Below are 20,477 nucleotides of genomic sequence, written 5' to 3'. Positions count from 1 at the left end.
ATATGCAAATCGTCTAACTAGTTGACAGTGTGACAGAAAAGGCTTATGAGATACGCTTGAAAGAACAGATAAGAATGGCACGACTTTAAGTAATCTGTAATTTTTAGATTTTAAATATGTAAAGTTTATCAATTATTTTATCCAAGTAGTAATAATTAAGATAACAAATTATGTTATTGTAAAAATAAAACGGAATTTATGGTGAAACGTTATGTAAACCTATGAGTCGTCTGGTGTTCTACTGTATATTTGGTGTTTGTATCGAATTGAGGTATGTTTCACAAAAAATTTTTTGTACGTTTTTTAGTTTTTTATTTGTGTTCGGTTGTATCCATATAATGTTTTATATATATTTAGTTGGCTGAGGAGGGGCAAATGCCCGAAACGTAGATGTATAGCAAAGCGTTCTAACTGAATAAAGATTGAAACTTGCCCAGTGTTGAAGAAAAGTCACTTCATTGTGCCAGTATACAATACATAAATACAACACGGTTTCGACAACAACAATAAAATTATCATTTAAGGTGCATGCAAAATATATTCAAGAAAACCGGATCTTATACAATAACTATCATCAAAAGGAACCTACACATTTTTAAGCTTCTCTGCAATGGAAAAAACTCTATTGACTACCAGAGCCCCTGGAATTTATAAAATACCAATTAGGGATAAAAAGTTCAGTTTATTTGGTTATGGCAATGTGATGTGAGCAATCTGCAAAAGGGAAGAATGCCTCTGGGAAGGACTTTTATAGGAAACTTATCCCTATTTCAGGTGTTACAAACATGAAGAAAACCAAGAAAATTGTGGTCAACCTGTTGGAGAGGTGTGAACCAATGACTAACTACTAGTGTTCAATGATTTTATCCACTTGCCATTGGTGGGTCAACAAAAGGTCCCAAAAGGACCTAATATACATAGGTTCAACCAAGAGATCAGTTAAAAAATACATAACAGAACACAAATCAGATATAGAAAATAAAAGATAATCCCTTTTGATATATGCTAGTGTAAACAATATTCAAGCCAATTTACAACAAGTAAGATAATTACCTCTTTCTAACCTGTTACCGGTGTGTCTACTAACTCTTAACGATCCAAAACGAATCAAAACTAACGTTTTCGAACCCTTAACCGGTTCTTCTTCAGGTTTTTTCGAATCTCTGATGGAAAATGCAGCTCGTAAAAACTTTAAATTCGAAATATGTAAGTTCGAATGCACGTTTCCCGTTTCCGTCGTTGTATGTCATGCGCAGTCGACTCCAAACGGGCTATCATAAATTACTATTCATAAACGCTAGCCACGCTGTTGATAACGTAATCTCTTCTTTATAATTGATGCATTGATTATCCTTAAGGTTAGCCAAATATATGCTGGCCGCCTCTAGCCATCTGATATGGTGTACGTGCCGTGCGGTGCGGATAATTCTTGCTTTCTTAAATTCGGGTTCTATATCTGGATCGGAAGCATATACTGCTAGGGTCGTCGTGTTCCTTTGTTTCTGAATATCCGCAGCGTGTTCTTTGAGTCTAACCTCTAAGGATCGCTTGGTGGAGCCCACATACAGAAGGTTTTTATCACATCTGCGATCTATAATCGGTNGATTTCTACAATTGCAATGCTATTAATTACTTACGAAAAATCCTGAAGAAGAGAGAAAAGCAATCGACATTAGACAGATTCTTTAACCCTTTCAAACGGAAAAAAACATGACTAATAAAAACGCAAGACTGTGCATGTATGTATTTTTATTATTACGTATAAATAAACGTAGTAAGAAAGTATATATTTTTTTATTTTTGGTGGTCGCCAAAACGAATTAATTAAATTCCCATTAAAACCTATGGTAAATCGATAATCGGTTAACGAACAATTCGGATAGCGAACAAAGTCTTGGAACAGATTATGTTCGTTAACCGATCACCCACTGTATACTTTCTTACTACATTTATTTATATGTAATAATAAAAATACATATATACACAGTATTGCATTTTTATTAGTCATGTTTTTTCCATTTGTGAGAATTAAAGAATCTGTCTAATGTTGATTCCTTTTCTCTCTTCTTCAGGATTTTTCAGAAGTAATTAATAGCATTGTAATTGTAGAAATCCCTAAGCCTATTAACCTGAACCTGGTTTGGATGCCATTCTAAGACCATTGTTCTGACTTTCTCCCACTTCTTCAAAAGATATTTAATAGCAGATATTGGCATTAATCCTCTTTTTCATAATAAAACATATCTTGGCGAGTTTCTTGGTGTTCTTCATTCAAGAGTTCTTGGTATTCTTCTGTCGTCAGATCAGTTTCAGGCTCCATTATGAGCTCTTCAATGTTCTTTATTTCTCAGATGTGATTTTTGTTACTCCTTTAGCTGCTTGAGACTTCTTGATTATACTGTATCTTTCTTAGATAAGATTGAACTGCGGCCTACTGTAAACCTGTTCAAGCCATACTACCCAGCAACATCAGACATCATTTGCTCACTCTCTACCTTTGCTATTATACTCTCACCTTTCAAAAACAAAAACCAATGCAAAACTTAATGAGTGACCACCCAACAATTTCGCAAATACTATAAAAGAATTGTTTCTGTCAGAAAAATAAAAGGCTGGAATTACAAGGGAGTGTTTCAAAGTTCAGAGGAATACTATCTGATCAGTATATACAAGGTTGTGCATTGATGTCGACGTCTCCCACACTCCGAAAAGTTTCAAATTGTTTCCTGAAGACAAGGGAAGACCAATTGGTATTCATTATTTTACGTCGCTTCTTCTTGTGTTTGTTCTGTGAGGTGTTCATTGTCCAAACATAAAAATCTTTTGCGACAGTGTTCATTATCTGATTTGTTCATTAATTAACCGATCACCCACTGTATAATTCATGTAAAAATTAGACACTTTCATAATATTCAATATAATACAAAATTTATATTATTGGGTTGAAAACTATACATTTTTAATACACAAAATTCAAAATTTATCACTAGACTTTTCAGTTCTTATATATATAACTTCTAAACAATATTCACAAAAAGTTTTAAATTTAATATGACATTAATAATAAATCAAAAACTTTTAATTGCTACACAAATTTATATTTATACACAAAATGATCAAACAAAAAGTGGACTTTTGAGAAAGTGTTGATGAAGTCTGACTGACTTGTATCATTGACTCCCAAGTATAGCATTAGTTCATTATTGCTGTTTAAATTACCTGTTATAACTGGAAATACCTTATGCTATGAAAAAAATTTTTGATAGAAAATTACAAAGCAAATTTACAAAAAATTAAGGTGACAGCATTCATTTTAAAAGATTGGTACATCTTACGGTACAGTTCTCTTCATAAAAGTACATACAGAATCAAATTTTGAGTTATAAAGTAAAAAATTTTATTAACTTTTCATTTATTTACTTGAGTTTTAAATATTATCTCTCAAGTGCATAATAAATGTGTTCAAAATTTAAGTACTTTTCTTGACATGTAGCATATATGAACAGTAAGAATCAAAGTTGACTTATGGCATCACCAAGTCTGGCTTACAGTGTCATCAAACTCCTTTATATTTGATCACTCACATTTCAGAACATTCAACATAAAATTTTCTATACAAATTCTGCTATTACATTTCATAGAAGATAATTAAAATATAATAGAACACAGAAATTAAATGTGTGTAAAAGATGATATTTTCCTATCATCTTTTTATACACATTTCATTTTTGTGTTCTATTATATAGTAATTAATATATGAAAACTGAAAGTTTTGTAATAGTATATTACAGTGGTCAAAGNCTACACTAATAATGGATTTTTTCATACTTTTCGGTTATCCGACTTTTCAATTATCCGACCAACCCCAGTCCCCAATTAGGGCGGATAATCGAGGTTCTACTGTATTAGTTAAACAGATACCTCTTTCAGTCCAGATTCAAAAACCATCCAAATCCCATCTAAATTTGATGTCTTCAATTACCATTTTATCTATCCCTATTAATTGAAAGAATAAATTCATTGGCTCTGTTACATTATTTAGTTTAATAAGAATAAGTAGAATATAAGAAAGAAAGCATAGAGTAACTTGTTTTTCAGGATATTAACAGCAAATTATGTTTATTCTCTATGAGATGAGAAAATGGAGATAATGAAGTTAAACAAAAAGAAAATTAAACAAACTTTTACTCCTAATGCAATAGTATTACATATCCAACATTATATATTGTATATGCCCACGGTTTGAATTTCAGTTGCCTCAAAAGGGATATTCTATTTTTAGCGGATAGGGATTATGAGTCCAAATGGTCATTGATCAGATAAAGGAGGATTTAAAAAATGAGTCCTATGGAATGAAAATACAATTCTAAGAAAATCTGGTCATATAAAGAGATAATTGGCTTAAAGGGATAGTCTTCTGAAGAGGTTTTATTGTATATATACAAGTAGTATCATAGTATTTAATAGTATCACAAAAAGTAATTTTCAGGAAAATTTATTCTAATTTTTTAATTATCTTATGTATTAGAAAAACTATATAAAATGTCAACCTTTGTCAAACTTTGAAAGTTTAAATACTTGAAACAAAATTTTATTTTATAATACTGTAATACATTTGTTATTAAAAATAAAACTGGATAAAATATTGATTTCTGTAATCTTCCTCATAATGTTCAATGGTTTTATCCACTTGCCATTGGTGGGTCAACAAAAGGTCCCAAAAGGACCTAATATACATAGGTTCAACCAAGAGATCAGTTAAAAAATACATAACAGAACACAAATCAGATATAGAAAATAAAAGATAATCCCTATAAAACGGAATTATCAACAGTGTTATAGGGGAGTCGACTGTACAGTATTTATTTTTAATATTACTGATATGTCATCAAAAAGAAAACGTGTTGTATTATCATTAAAAGACAAATTAAAGTATTTGTTTCGATTATCCAAATTTTTCGTTATCTGGACTACCTTCATCCCCAATTAGTCCGGATAATCAAAGTTCTACTGTAATATTTTATACTGAAATATAAATCAGAAATTCAAAAATCTTAAACAAACACCTAAGAGATGGTTTATTGTTTTAAATTAAGAAACTATTTAAACTGTACAAAGACTATTCATAAATTTTTATTAATTGACTAACAAATTTTAGTCAAATAACCCAATATACCATCAACAAATTCTCAGATCATCAGAGGTGTAACACATCAAGTGCTATCACACCTGTTTCTTATTGGAAGACAACATCAGCCCACAGAAAAAAGGGGTTTCCATGGGTGTGGAAACCTATGTAAAATGGTGATTCAACTCTTGGAGGCTAAAGTCCTACCTAAATTCCTCCAGCACATATGCATATATAAAAGATATATTGATGATATTTGTATAGTTTGGAATACTAAACCTAACATAGATGAATTCCTCCAAACCATATGATTTGCTTCTACAGTTAAACCAAATAAACAACACCAGCACCCACTTTTCAGATATTTCAATTTATTTTAATGATAATGGCTTTGATATGAATGTATACTATGAGCCAAATTTTGTTCCATTATACATACCAGCTGATTCTAATGACCTATTTGAATACAAAATCATTGTCTTTAAAGCCTTCATAAGATGGGCTTACATCCATTGTAATAAAACAGAAGTTACAAAGGCAGAACTAGAGCACATAGTGGACTACCACAAATGGCTATCTCAGGAGCTAATTGGAATGTCCAAATAGCACTACTCATAGACACAATACATCAAACCTAGATTTGGTTTATCAACATAAAATTATCATTGTATTGTATACTGGCACAATGAAGTGACTTTTCTTCAACACTGGGCAAGTTTCAATCTTTATTCAGTTAGAACGCTTTGCTATACATCTATGTTTCGGGCATTTGCCCCTCCTCAGCCAACTAAATATATATAAAACATTATATGGATACAACCGAACACAAATAAAAAACTAAAAAACGTACAAAAAATTTTTTGTGAAACATACCTCAATTCGATACAAACACCAAATATACAGTAGAACACCAGACGACTCATAGGTTTACATAACGTTTCACCATAAATTCCGTTTTATTTTTACAATAACATAATTTGTTATCTTAATTATTACTACTTGGATAAAATAATTGATAAACTTTACATATTTAAAATCTAAAAATTACAGATTACTTAAAGTCGTGCNTGTAATAATATAATTACGTATTTTAAAAGATTTTATTTATACATATCAAATTAAAAGTTTACTTTTTTATGAAAAATAAATTATGAATAATTCAACAAAACGTATAAAAAGAAAAATGTTATGTACCAAAGCTAATAAAAATTTCTGAAATAAATCAATATGATCAATGATTTATAATTTAAATAATATTTTAATGCATTGAATTAAGAATTCTTATTATCAAATTCATAATGAATATTTCATTTAGTCAATATATTATGTATGCAAATTTTAAAATGTTAATTTTGATTCAAATGTTATTTATTACTCAAAGTTAATATATAATTAAATAATTAGCTTTTCAAAATCTACATCACAGTCTCATTAGTAGTAAATTAGTTAATTTATAATTTGAAATGTTTAGTGCAAATTACATATTGAGAATATAGCCTTTCATGAGAGAAACTTATTTGCCTTTGTATATTTTAGTATCATGCTTTAAAAATAAAATAAAGATACATCATGAAATTAAACCTGATCTTGAGGGATTTATAATTATTTTTCAACAGCGATATTTAATGATTTCCGTAACTTCATAATCTATGTCATAGTAAATTTCAAATATCGAATTATAATAGTTTATAATGTTACAATCAAATTATCATATTTCTATTGATTTTACTACCATTATTTGAATATAATCACTACACTGCAATCACTTTCCTATTTGATATGAGGAAACAATGATTTTTTAGATCGTTAAATATATAATTAATAAAAAAAATTATAATTGAAAAGTCATATATTAGAAATTAATTATTTATATTGTTTTTGTTACTTCAAAACATATAGAAAGCTATAAATAAAGAAATACAAAATATAAGCTGGACAAAGAAAAATCATTATTACTATAGTTTGGGAGAAAATTGAATTACTTCAATATCCTATATCCTTTGTGGTTGAAGGCTATTTACCTTAAAAAATTGACGATTTGAAAAATTGCAACAGAACAAAAAAAAGAAAGTTGTTTTTATATTAAATCTATTATAAATAAGAGAAACCCTCGAATAATATTCTGTTAAATTTATTCATTTCAAATGTATTCTATTTTGAAACAAATCTTTTAAAAATTCATTCGTAAATTTCCATATAAAGATTTTATTTATATTCAACTTAAAGATATTCTCCTCCCCCACTTCTTTCTATTATACATTTAATAGATTGAATCTATTTTTAGAAAGAGTACATAAGATACATAAAGAATTTATGTTGCATATTCAATATTATTTTTTAAAATTATATATTGTCTTTATGGCAATGTTTTACAACCATCTTTATATATATATAAGCAACTTTTCTCATCGTGAATACTGAATTATGAATATAATATACCTGCAATTAAGAGCATTTTTTTTAAATTCTAAATTTATTTGTTTGCCTTTGATACATTACTGTACTGTACATACATGTAACCTTTACATGTATTATTAATAAAATAACACATATTTTATTAATAATTTTAGTATAATTTAAATTAAATATTTAAAACATTTTTCTACCTTTTACATAATTGAATATTTAAAGACATATCTATAATTGAATTGTTTATATTATTAAAATTTAAATAATCCCGATGACATTTTAAACAATTTACCGAAAACTTAAAAGAAGAAAATTTAAAATTTCGGAAAGCATGAACTAATTTATTATCAACATAATTTATTTTTGTTGCTTTTTAAATAACATTTCTCTGTATGAATTTTTACAAAAGTTCCTGTTTTCNCAGTAACTCTATTCTTAATTGCATGTATATATTACAATTCTATGCAATAATATAAAATGAATAACTGCCTTTAAGAATAATGTTTGTAAATAGGATGGCCCAAAAGAAAGTACCCCCTTTTCTCTGTTTTAAAATATGTTTTATTCAAAAATAAAACATATAGTTACTAGAATCATTTTAAAATATTTTAATTTTGTACAATTAAAGAATAAAAATGTTTAAAAATTCTCACATCACTATTACTTTCTCATAAAGGCTCCAGGTCTTAGTTTCCTGGAAGAAGTTCATAGAAATAAGTATTGTCTTACAAACCTGATGATATCATCATTTTGAAACATTTTATCATTGATGTCTTTCAAGAAATGAATATTAACAAAGATCTTTGTCGGGAAGCTTGTATAAGTATTGTAAAAATGTGTAAGCAACAATGGAAAACACTTTGAAACTTAATATGTTTAAATTACTTGTTTACTTTTTAACTATATGTAATTTAAAAGATTTTTTATAATTTTCTAATAAATGTTTTATTTCTCAATATATTTTAAAATACTCAGAGAAAAGTAGATACCTACTTTTGAATCACCCTTTATTAAAGAATGATGTCTCTATTTCCTCATATGTACTTTTTATCCATTTTTACTTGCCCAAAATAAATAGTCTTAGAACCATATGTCTTATATATGTCTTAGAACCTATAGCATCTTACATTCAAAGTCTAAAACAATAATCAAAAATGATCACAAGTAAACCATGTGGTGCATTATGACATTTTCAGATGTACTACTAAACAGTTACATCAATTCAATTAAGTTTTTCTGATAACGAGTATTTAATTTAAATTTCTCTTTCAACAATTAAAACACCTTCAAGATGACATTATAATGTAAGATTGTTAGAAAAGTTAATCTATATACAAAATAGCATGAAAATAGCACTATCAAACATTATCTATTTCAAGACATTTCTATTGTTTTTCTGTTTCTCAACAAAATTTAATAAAACTGGTTATTTTAAAAGTTTTCCTTCCAGAAAATACTTATAATTCAAAGTCATGGTGTGTTTTAGAATTGAGTAATACTGTATAATCAATCTCTTCTTAATTGAAATATATATATATTTTTTTTTTAATGAATCTTTTCTAATAAACTATTTAATCTGTGTTCAAAACTTAACTATTTTAATGTATAAAACAAAAATGCTTTACTACATTAAATGAATTGAAATGATTACATATCATTTAAAGAAAAACTCTCCTTTGAAAAGATTATTTATTTTAAATAATTAATACTTTCAAAACTATTAGCACAATCTTCAAAAGATCAAAAATTCTGCTTTTGAAAACTTCTGATAACTGAAGATCTGAAGTCTGCAATAACATTCAGATCTAAAGTGTACCTAATAGATCAAAAATGTTTGGTTATTTAAATAAGCATATTATTAAGAAGCAGTGGTTTTTTCCTCATTATATAAGAAAGAACATGAGTTATTTTCTATTGTTTATTACTATTTAAGAATTTTTTCTTCTAAAACATGTTATATTGAACTTATTTTTAGAAACAAAGCTGTGGCTTTTATTAAATTTACAATTCTATTTCAATAATTTGAATATACTGAAATTACAAAAATTAACCCACGCTGACAGAGAAATCAATCCATTTTTTTTTTCAGAATTATATTCAAAATTTTTAATTAAAATTCTCTCTCTTTCTCAATATTTCAGAATAATTTTGGAAAAAACACATAATTGAAATTTTAAAAATTCTAGTTTTAGAAAAGACTGAAAAGCAGATTCATGTTTGAAAATTCTTAAATGTTGACATAATAGAAGTGTTAAAAGATCATTTTTATTATGTAAAATTTAATGTGCATTTTTCAATAAGTTAAACTACAATTAAACATATGATAAAATTAAAATATACCTATCTATATTTAAAAATCAAAAAACACTAAGACCTTTTTAAGAAGTAACTCTGTTTATTATTTGCCAAGACCTTTTGGGTTCTTTAGAACCAGTTTCAGGACTCATAATAGACAAAATATTCCTAAAATTTCTATAAAAATTTTCATGGTAATAGTCATGATATAACTAATTTCAGTTGCAACTTTTTCTTCATAAAACTGTGATAAAAATTTATTTTTCAACTATTTCTACTAATACAATAACTTATTCCTGACAAGATGATGAATTGTACAGAATAGCTTTGTACATTATCAATGGATTCATATTATTTCAGACTCAAAATATATAAAAACGTAATATGATTAAAAAAACTAAAACTTGATTCTAATAAATATATTTAATAAAAGTCAAACAAAGTAACTCAATATTTCTAATTGCTTGAATTTTGGGTTTGGTTTGATGGTATGGCTTAATTAATGGTGCAAGAGTCTCAGACTAAATTGTAACAAGAAAGCAAGTGGTAAATCTAAAATACATATAAAACCAGACAGTTAACATATACACAAGTCTTCAATTTAATGAACTAATTGGGAATTGGGAAAGAGGTGTCCACTATTGCCAAAAGTCCATTAAATCAAATGTGTTTTAAAAACATATACCAGGAGTTTCATAATGTTTTTCAGAGTTACAAAATGTCACTGCAAGGGAAGTAATGAACTCAATGAAACCAGTAATGAATGAGGTAGGAACTCAAACAATATTTTATCACTTTCAAATGTTCAAAAACATATTGTATAGGCCATTCTTTCTAACTGAAGAATCAGTAATGAGATAGACATACCTGGATATGTTACAGTTGTGGCTTAAGTTGCTTGATGATTCAAATTTCATTTTTTAATAAGGCAGCTGCCTCATATATTTTTATAAGGAAGTCTGTTTCTACATGGATACAGAGCTGCTAGGGCCTAGAATAAGACATGTGTCTCAAAATAATCAATACCTGATGTGGCTTCCAGATCACCGGACTTCACACCATATGATTTCTTTTTGTGGAATTACATAAAAAATAAAGTTTTTGTCCCACCATTGCTGCATGACATCACTTAACCAAAACAGCATGTTGTCACAGTAGTGTCCACTATCGATAGGCCCATTTTGCAAAATGTATGGCAAGAACTGGATTATCATATCAATGCATGCAGTGACAGCCATGGTGCACATACTGAACATTTGTAAGTGTTAAAAAAAAATTGTTTGAGTTCCTGCCCTGTCTATTGCTGGTTTCACTGAAGTGAGTTCAGTACTTCTCTTGCAGTGACTTTTTTGATTTCAAAAAACATTATAAAATGCCCTACATTAATAATGAACTTACAATGTACAAGAGATATTAAAATGTTATTATAATATTTAAGTATTAATAAGATATTATTATAGTATACATTGATTAATTTAAATTCATTGACCAATTTATAATGTGTTCTATTTGCAAGTTAAAAAAAATTCTAAATTTTTCCTTTACAACAAAAATTTTTTGTCTGTTAATTCTGGAGTCTGCTAACTTGAGAGCCTACGATACAGTCATGGCCAAAAGTTTAGAAAAATTTATTTGAATGCGTTTCCAAACTTTTGAAATTAAAAACACCTCAAAATAAGAAAGAACAAGTAAAACGGCAAAACTGTATTTGGGACAAGACTATGTCTCAGAGATTCACTACTAAATGGAATCACTTTGACACTCAAGACAAGTCTCGTTCTCAGTCTCCAATCTTCTTTGGTATCACTGCTTGTGGGCATGATCATTCAAACTTTGCTGGCCACTACCACGAGATTGTCCATGATGTCGATGAAATTAACCTATTCAATTTCAAAATTTCTCTCCATTGCATGTTGGCCCAGACTGAATTTTTGTTGATGCATAACGAAAATTTCCCGTTTTTGAAAAAATAATCATGGCTATTGTATCATCTGAAATTATTTTTTTATTTTGCACAAACAATATACAGTTTAACCTGATTATAACGTCATCAAATGTAACCACTACCCTAATATAATGTCAAATTTTTATCGGTCCCACGATTTTAACATTATCTATATAAAACCCTGTTTTAATGTCATATTTGAAGCATTCTCAAATTTACAAAATTAGATTACAAATTTTATTTAACAAAAAAAAATACTACGTGTTCAGTCCTAGAGTCAGAGTTCACTTCCTAGAACGATGGTGGGTGGTACTCTCACCATATGACTTTGGTTTGCCTGTTTGTAGAGAGAGTCGCCATTTTGTATTTTATTTTGACTCAGTTCTCAGTCCCCTGAATACCTACAAGTCTAGTTCTTTTTATGCACACATGATTTGGGCACTTAATATTCTGTGCCAAATTGCAACTCCTGACATGTACTCCTTCATACCTCTAAGCTGGTAACACAGCAGGCGGTATGATTTATAAACAAGACATAGTCTTGTCAATAATATATTCAGGTGATGATATGTATGTACATTACAAAACTAGTTCTATTTCAATCCATATTTCCAAACTTTTAGGCAGGACCGTATACATAATAGATCACTGTGTATATTGCCATATACAACAATACTTAAAATTTAAAATACCTATACTATAATAAAGGCCACAAATATGCTTGAATTTTAAGCAGTTTATTTAGATGTATAGATCAGCATTTCTCAAACTATGGGTCACAACTCAATATTGGGTCACATTAGAATTTTAATGGGTCACAAAATGATACTACCTTCTGCAGAAATACTTGTAATACTTCCTAGTTCTTAGAGAATATTTTAGTAATATTACTGAAATATTCCATATATACAATAGATGGATGCAGAAAGTCACAAACAAAGAACTTTAAATCGGATATATATGAAAAAGAATCTCTTACAAAAAATTATACAATGAAAACTTCAACTGTTTGGACACATCGCAAGAATGAATGAAAACAAAAAAATTAAGACTTTAGTCTATGGTATTATGGATAGATCCAACAAGAGTTAGACCATATTGAGAATGGATTGATGACATGAAGTGGTATGGAGCAAATGTATGGAAATTGAGAAAATCAACAATGGATATGGAGAAATGGAACAAAATAGTGGAAAAAGCATCAGACACCAACAAACAATGAGCCTAGGATTGATGATGATGATAACAATAGATGCATCTGTTAAGTCAGTGTTTCTCAACCTCTAACGAATCATCGCCCCTTCAATAAAACCGTTACGAAGTATCGCCCCCTTCACTTCAAAATTCCGATGCGAGGGCCAAGGCTAACACCAAATTCGTACTGCATTGAATAGACTAGTGACTAATATAATGTTATTTGTTTAATTATTGTACGATATAACGAATAAAATATCTAATTATTCTTAATATAATGTTTTACTCTATCGCCCAAAAAATTGTTTTTCCGCTCCCCAAAATATAAATCGTTACTAATTGCCCCCTCAACATGGAAAAACGCCCACATTGGGGCGATATCGCCCCCGTTGAGAAACACTGTGTTAAGTAATGAAAATTTTTAATATCTTTTTTCTTATAATTATTATTGTCATTTAGTAATAAAATTAAGATTATAGAATATGTGTATGGCATACACATATCCATGCTGTAAGAATATAGTAGTAGTAGAATATGTATATATGAAATTGATTTATCTTTTCTATTTTGAATAACATCAAAACAGATATTTTATGTAAGATCATAGTCATAAAGCCATTTAAGATGCAATGGTTTTGGAAATATTTCTTGTTTATTCATACTTTTAGGTTTATTGTCATACATAACAGTAAATTATAAAAAATAAGTAATGGATGAATTTTAGCAGAAGTGAATCAATAAATAATTTTTAAAGAATTTCTTTTTTATGTATATACAAAATGAAATCAACAAAATCTCACAATTTCAAAAATACATTTTAAAAAAGGGTTCATTAAGTTTATAAAAAAAAAACTTGTAATATTTTTCAAAGTAAAATAGATTCCTGAATAATTTTGAAACAGTATGTTTTATTTACAATCATTGGTCTTAAATTTTTTAATAGTTAAATATCAATAATAAAAACTGAAATAAATTATTTGTTACAAATCGAAATTGGCCTGAACTGCTCTTAATAGAAATGTACTCAATGTTATATTTCACATGTAGAAGTTATCAATAATGCATAATTTTATTTCATTATATAATATAGTGACTACCAGATTTTTAAAAAAATTTATATTTGGTTCATGGAACCATTACACAGAAATATTTTGGGTCACACAAAAAAAAGTTTGAGAAATGCTGGTCTAGATCATTTTTTAAATGTAGTCAAAAAACAAATTACTTAATTCTTTTTAGAAGTCTATATGACAAATTTTTAATTAAGAGGAATATTTCTAAAAATTCACTGTTCCAGCATCAGATCCAACTCAAATAAATTTCAAATAAACAATAGAATTTACTTAAAGCAGGTTTATTGTTGATTTGAATCTTATTTAAGTTGGATTTGATGTTAAAATGACAAATTCCATGAATGTTTATTTTAATTTAAAATTTTTCATACACACTTCTAAAAGAATTAGGTTGTTTGCTTCCTGACAATTTGATTTTTCTTAACTGATGAATATTTTATAAAATGTAAAAATTTTTACTTCATATTAAACTTAAAATTAAGATTTTAATTTAATTGGCAATTATCTATCACTAGATTATCTATTTTCATAAAATATTAAATCAATCTTATTTGAAAATTCTGTAATTATCAGACTTGTAAATAATACATTAAAATTAGTTTTAATTACTAGATATCTAACTATTTCCAGTTGATATCAATTAAAAAAATCGATATTCAAGTTAATAAGTTCAAGTTATAATTTTAATCTCATATTCAGATATATTAAACTGTTTTTGGAGAGGAATTAATCCAAATTAGTTTTGGTATATAATGTATAATGTATATGACAATTGAGAAATACAAAAGTAGGTAAAAATTTTTTTAATTTTGATAAAATAAGTTATGGGCATTTATTTGGGAATAGATTGGAATCTCATTGTAATATTTCAATAATGAATTTATAATTCTGACAAACAAGACAGGCAAACTATTATTTAAAATATTATTTACAGACAAAATTAATATCAGTTACACCATGCTACATATGAATAAACACAGTGAAATTAATTAACATTTATTAACATGTTATCTGCATATTTATAAACAAAATTGTAATTTAAACTAAATATATATAATTACTTTTGCATTTAAACATTTAAATGTAATCTCTTTAAAACTGTTTACAAAGTGCTTGTTGTTGCAATAAAAATTTAATTTACATTAAGTAAAATTTAAATAATTTGTATGTTGATGAAACAATTACATGTGTTAATTATATAACTTGATGTTATTCATTTGCAATTGCAATTAATTTGTAAGGAATTTGATATTCAGATATTTTAAAATATGAAAAAGATTTTAAAATTTAAAAATATTTTCTAACATATAATAAATATATTATTTTTACTGTAACTTTAAATCCAAAAAATATAATTAAAAAAACTTTATTTATAAAGATTGTAACTATATTAAATAATCATAACTTGTTAAATTTACTTTATTGCTATCTCTTCTTTTATCATTTAATTCAAGAATAATTCTCAAGTAAAATTAATATAACTTACTGTAATCAAAGTTTTTGATTATATAATAAAATACAATTACATAGTTTGTTTCATTTTCTTATTATAAAAATTGTTCAATAAGTTTTTTTAGATATAAGTCCAACTACAATTATTAAATATAATTTAAAAATTTATAATAAAATTATCCATATAACATCAACATCTTTAATTAAACAATTACAAACAAAAAATATTTTATATAAAAATTTACCATGTGCCTGAAAAGCATACGTTTACTCTTCATATATTTGAGACAAAACTCACAAAGAAAAAGTTTTGGCAATCTGAAAGTAAAGATTGAAACAAGCAAATAAATAATTATTATTAAATAGGGAAAAACACTATTAAAATATGATATTAAAATAAAGATAAAAAGTAAACATTACATGATCAAAAATATAAGTTTATCATATTTCAAATTACCAGATATTTTCACCAAATTATATTAAATAAAATGAATAGCAAATGAGTTTTCATTCAATATATTTATTCTCTAAATTAATAACCAGATAATTGAATAGTATATATATTCAATTAATATATCAATTATAAAATATATGATGAAAATTAACAAAACCTAACATTTAATTTTAAAAGTGATTTTTATACAAATACTGCATGCAAAGCAATCAATTATTATTTATGGTTAATTTATTGTATTTTATTTTCACTGGTATGATCAATTTATTAAAGGATCCAAAAAGTAAATATGTTTTCCTATATTTTTCATTTATAATTATAAAAATAGTACTATAATATTTGCTAAAAAGTAACAGTCTATTTTTATATATATAAAATGATAAAAATTTGATATACTTTTATGTAGCAAAAATAACCTGCTACATGAAAATAACAAATTCTCCAAACAGCTTATTTGATGAGAAAAAGTTTAATCCTTCATGAATGTTTTTGACTTCGAATTCATCATCAAATGTAAAATAATATTTTTTCAGATACATTCATTTAATTTAAATTCATAATTTGCTCCAATATTTGTATCTAAATTTTGTTTCAATATTTCAAAACATTTGTTTTGAGAATGTTCAATTTACAATTGATTAATATGTATTTACACTTGAGATGACTTGGAAAGCAAGTAAAAAATGTTCCTGAAGAATTAATATTTTTCTCAGCAAATAAAGGAGTTGAAGAATTTCATATTGGAAAATTAATTGAATTATATTTTCATTATTTATTATACAATCTGGAAAATATATACATTCATTCAAAAACCTAAGAAATTTTGCATTATAGAGAATATTTGCAATTAATAAAAAATTTAAGACACATTTTTAATAATTGTATCATCAGTAGACAACTATTTTCTTGCAATTCAGCTTGCAAAATTTAATGATAATATCAAAGCAAAGATTTTTTGAGATATAGTAATCTTAATCAGTATTGGGCTTTATTTCAAAGAAACAATAACTTCAATTTGATTTTTTTCTTGTCAGTAAATAAAAATCTTTCATAAAAAATATAACATGTATACTATTAAGAATGATTTGATATATTATTTGTAACAGACAAATAGCTGATATTCATCCAGTAAGAAAATACACTCAACATAAATATTGTATTGTTCAAGTTTCTGAAAACCCTATTTTTTTCAGTTATTTATGGGATATATTTATTTATAAATTTAATAATAACTGGTAACATTATAGATACAATTAGCTGTTGCATTTAAAATATTTTACATAATTCATTTTTTCAATTAATTTTATTTACAAATTGAAATATTTTTAAATATCCAAACATTTAATTAAAAACTGACAAAATGTTCCCAGATTATGTACAGGTTTATAAACTTTAAAAAAATATATCTATAATCAACTAATTTCTTAATTATAGATATCTTGTAAGAAGTGATAATCTCTGTCTTTCTGACTTTTGACATCTAGTTAAGTTCTGCTTAAAGTTAGACAAAATTTTCTATTAAACCACATACTTCACCTAACAACAGTACATAAGTCATCCAAGCATCAATGGCTTATGCATTGTGTTTGTACAATATGTAGTAGAAGATTGCATATTTCTTCCTTTTAAATGTATTGTGCAATTGTCAATTGTCAAAAATCTTCTGTAGGTAAATTTTAATTGCAAAATAAAGTTTTCCTATTGGATCTCTTACTTCATATTTTAACAGGATCTTTTCATTATAAAAGCAAAACATTCAATTGCATGAAACATACTTCAATATGCTTTGTTAGTCACGTACAATTTTGCCATATTTATTTATTTTTTCATTTCTTTTTCATTTCATTTACTAGTATACAAATTTAAAGAGGAAACTTTACAATGGTTTTTTAATTAACAGTTGTAGCTACACATGTGGCAGTGAAACTTCAATTATAAAACAATTTTTTTTTATAAATTAGCTTTAACCATTTTTCAAAAACTAATGTAACAAATATTTAAAAAGTTTTTGAAAAAAAAAAAGTTTATCTTACTTCAAAACTTTAGTGTTGCCTTGGCAACACTTGCTTTAATTATTCATTGTGGTATGCAAATCACTATGACAAATGAGGTGGTAAAGTAATTGTGAGTAACTGTTTTTTTTTATTGAAGTACTTTTATTTTATAATTTTAAAAGTAAGCTTATTTTGAAAAATTACAATTATATTTCATAATCTTAAGTTAAAAATTATTTTTAAGTGTAACATGTTTGAATGACTAGACACTTTATAGAGAGGAGCATGTTTCCATAAAACTTAATAGCATATAATTTCTACAAAACATATAATAAAAAACATACAAGTTAGCATGATGAAGATAATTTACAAAAACATGCTTCTATAGAATAAGATCATTTGCATAAATTATTTTTAATTTATTTCAATAATATTGGATATTCTAAATATAAAATTTTCTATTTGTTAAATAATTAAATTTAAAAAATGGAATTCAAATAATAAACTATTTTTCCTGTTTTTGTTTATACAGTATTTTCATGTTTTTTTATTCAGTGATGATGAATTATGTAACTATTGGATCACATTAAGAATATATTATGATGTGGTGTGGCATGACATTACATGACAGACTGAAAACAGGCATGATATTATGAAACTAAATTGCTACTTACTATCTCATAATCAGATACCTTTACATTGCTACAGACTACTTTGGAGTTTAGCTAGGAATGAAAAAAAAACAAACAAAAAAAAAAGAAAACAAAATTGGACATTTCTTTTTAACAATTTACAGTAGATCCTCTATAACGCGGTAGATACGTTCCGTGTTATATGAATTCCGTATTGTACAAGTTACTTAGATTTTACAAATACGTGAGCCATTCACAGCCTGGCATTTGTGCAGTTTAGGGGATATGGCTGTTTGAAAGATTTTCTTCCATAAAATTAGTCGATTCTAGGCTAATTTGACTTTAACATTTCCAAAACATGTATAATTTTTTCGGAATAATCCATATAAACTATGCTATAAACAAAAATTGTAAAAATACTTAATGAGTGCACACCATTTGAAGACGTCATTGCTTAAGCTTGTTTTCATCGCGGAGCGGTTCATTGGACAGCAGTCATGTGTTTCCTGATAAGTTATTCTTTCTGCAAAAAATTTGCTGAACTTTGGAGATATCATTAATAGAAATATAATTTTTATGGCCGTTGAATAATAAATGTTTTTTAGTAGGTCCGCTGCTCGTTTAAACTCAATGGTTTGTGCAATGTCCACTATTGGTCCAGATTCGACCAATCCTGTCGAGACACGAGTCAGTCATGACAATCTGTCTCATTCTTTTACCATGTTATACAAGCCTCTTTTAGCGTCTTATACAAACATGATCACAATTTTTCTGCTGTGTTATACGAATCCGTCTTATATGAACCCATATTATAGGGGGTCTACTGTACATATATCATTGTAAAAAATTGCAAAGAAAGCAGGNATGGACCCACATGACATTTCTGGATTCTCAATTAATGGAAAATGGCAAAGTTTTAACAAAATCAATCTATTAAATTTTGAGAATGAACTCGATTCTATAACCCCATACAAGACATGCTAGCAATCATGAAACATCACACAACAAAGTCATGTGATTAATGCAATATTGCTTAATAAAACAAGAAAAACTCATACTAAAATTTATTTCCAACTTGAAATCTACTGATTTTAATTATACTTTAGGAAAGCACTTTTTAATCTTTATACATCAAGGAAATAATAGATTTATAAACAATATAAAGAGTATTGATAATATGTAATTTGACCTTGTTCAAATTAGAATGCTTTATGAAGAAGCTATTGTTCTATACATATTAAATATCAAAAAAGTAACCAATGTAATATTCAAAAATATATTGATAACCAGGACATCACATGACTTTGTTGTATCACAATAGAACTGAAGCGAAACCAGAAAGAAAAAAAGCGATCCCTGCATCCGTTAGGCACAGAAGAGGCGATTCTTGTACAGTACGTGACAGATGCAGACAGGTGGACTTTGCACTTACTGCCACAAAAGAGACTATCCTCGTATCCACAGACCACAGGAGACATGATTCTTACACTGGCCAGGGATGGAGAGATGATCCAACAACAAAACAATCAATGGCTATTGCTTTGTTCCTGTATTTTTTTTCATTTTTGCACCTATTTTCTACTAGGTGCATGTAATACTGTTTTATTTTTGACCCCTAGGTCTAAATTCCGTTAGGGCACACTCATCGCATCAGAGAACATGGACATTGTAATACCATTATGTATCAAAAACAATGACAAAGTCATGGATTACTATTTTTGCTTTCCTGGCTCTGTTATAGATAATAAAGGAAAGTTTGACAATTAGTTAAAAAATGACTCCCTCCCCAAGATTTAATATTTTTGAACTTGGGGACCTTAAAACATCAAGAAATACAGAAAAACTCTGAATGTTTTTGCATGTGTGGATGTTAATGTGTGGGTGTCTGGTACAATTTTGTT

General features: G+C 27.0%; 1 protein-coding gene across 2 annotated transcripts in view; it reads right to left on the bottom strand.

Annotated features, from left to right (window-relative positions):
- LOC111622190 (histone acetyltransferase KAT6B-like) overlaps nucleotides 1-18,013 on the bottom strand; it is a 36,878-nt gene extending 18,865 nt beyond the window's left edge. Inside the window, exons 1-2 of one of the 2 annotated variants that reach the window (XR_002756214.1) lie at nucleotides 17,984-18,013; nucleotides 15,742-15,814 (exon numbers count right to left, since the gene is read on the bottom strand). Coding sequence is in view for 1 of the 2 variants with exons in the window: in XM_023364539.1 (XP_023220307.1) it covers nucleotides 15,742-15,814; nucleotides 17,665-17,669 (78 nt within the window). In the remaining variant the exon portion in view is untranslated. Of the gene's footprint in view, nucleotides 1-15,741; nucleotides 15,815-17,664; nucleotides 17,689-17,983 lie in introns of those variants that run through there. The other variant, XM_023364539.1, reaches the window with a different exon arrangement.
- Nucleotides 18,014-20,477: the final 2,464 nt, after the last annotated feature.

This window comes from Centruroides sculpturatus, unplaced genomic scaffold, assembly GCF_000671375.1.
Source record: "Centruroides sculpturatus isolate CEXI.00-Female unplaced genomic scaffold, Cexi_2.0 scaffold311, whole genome shotgun sequence".
Taxonomy (NCBI): Eukaryota; Metazoa; Arthropoda; class Arachnida; order Scorpiones; family Buthidae; genus Centruroides; species Centruroides sculpturatus.
This window is presented reverse-complemented; position numbering and strand designations above follow the sequence as displayed.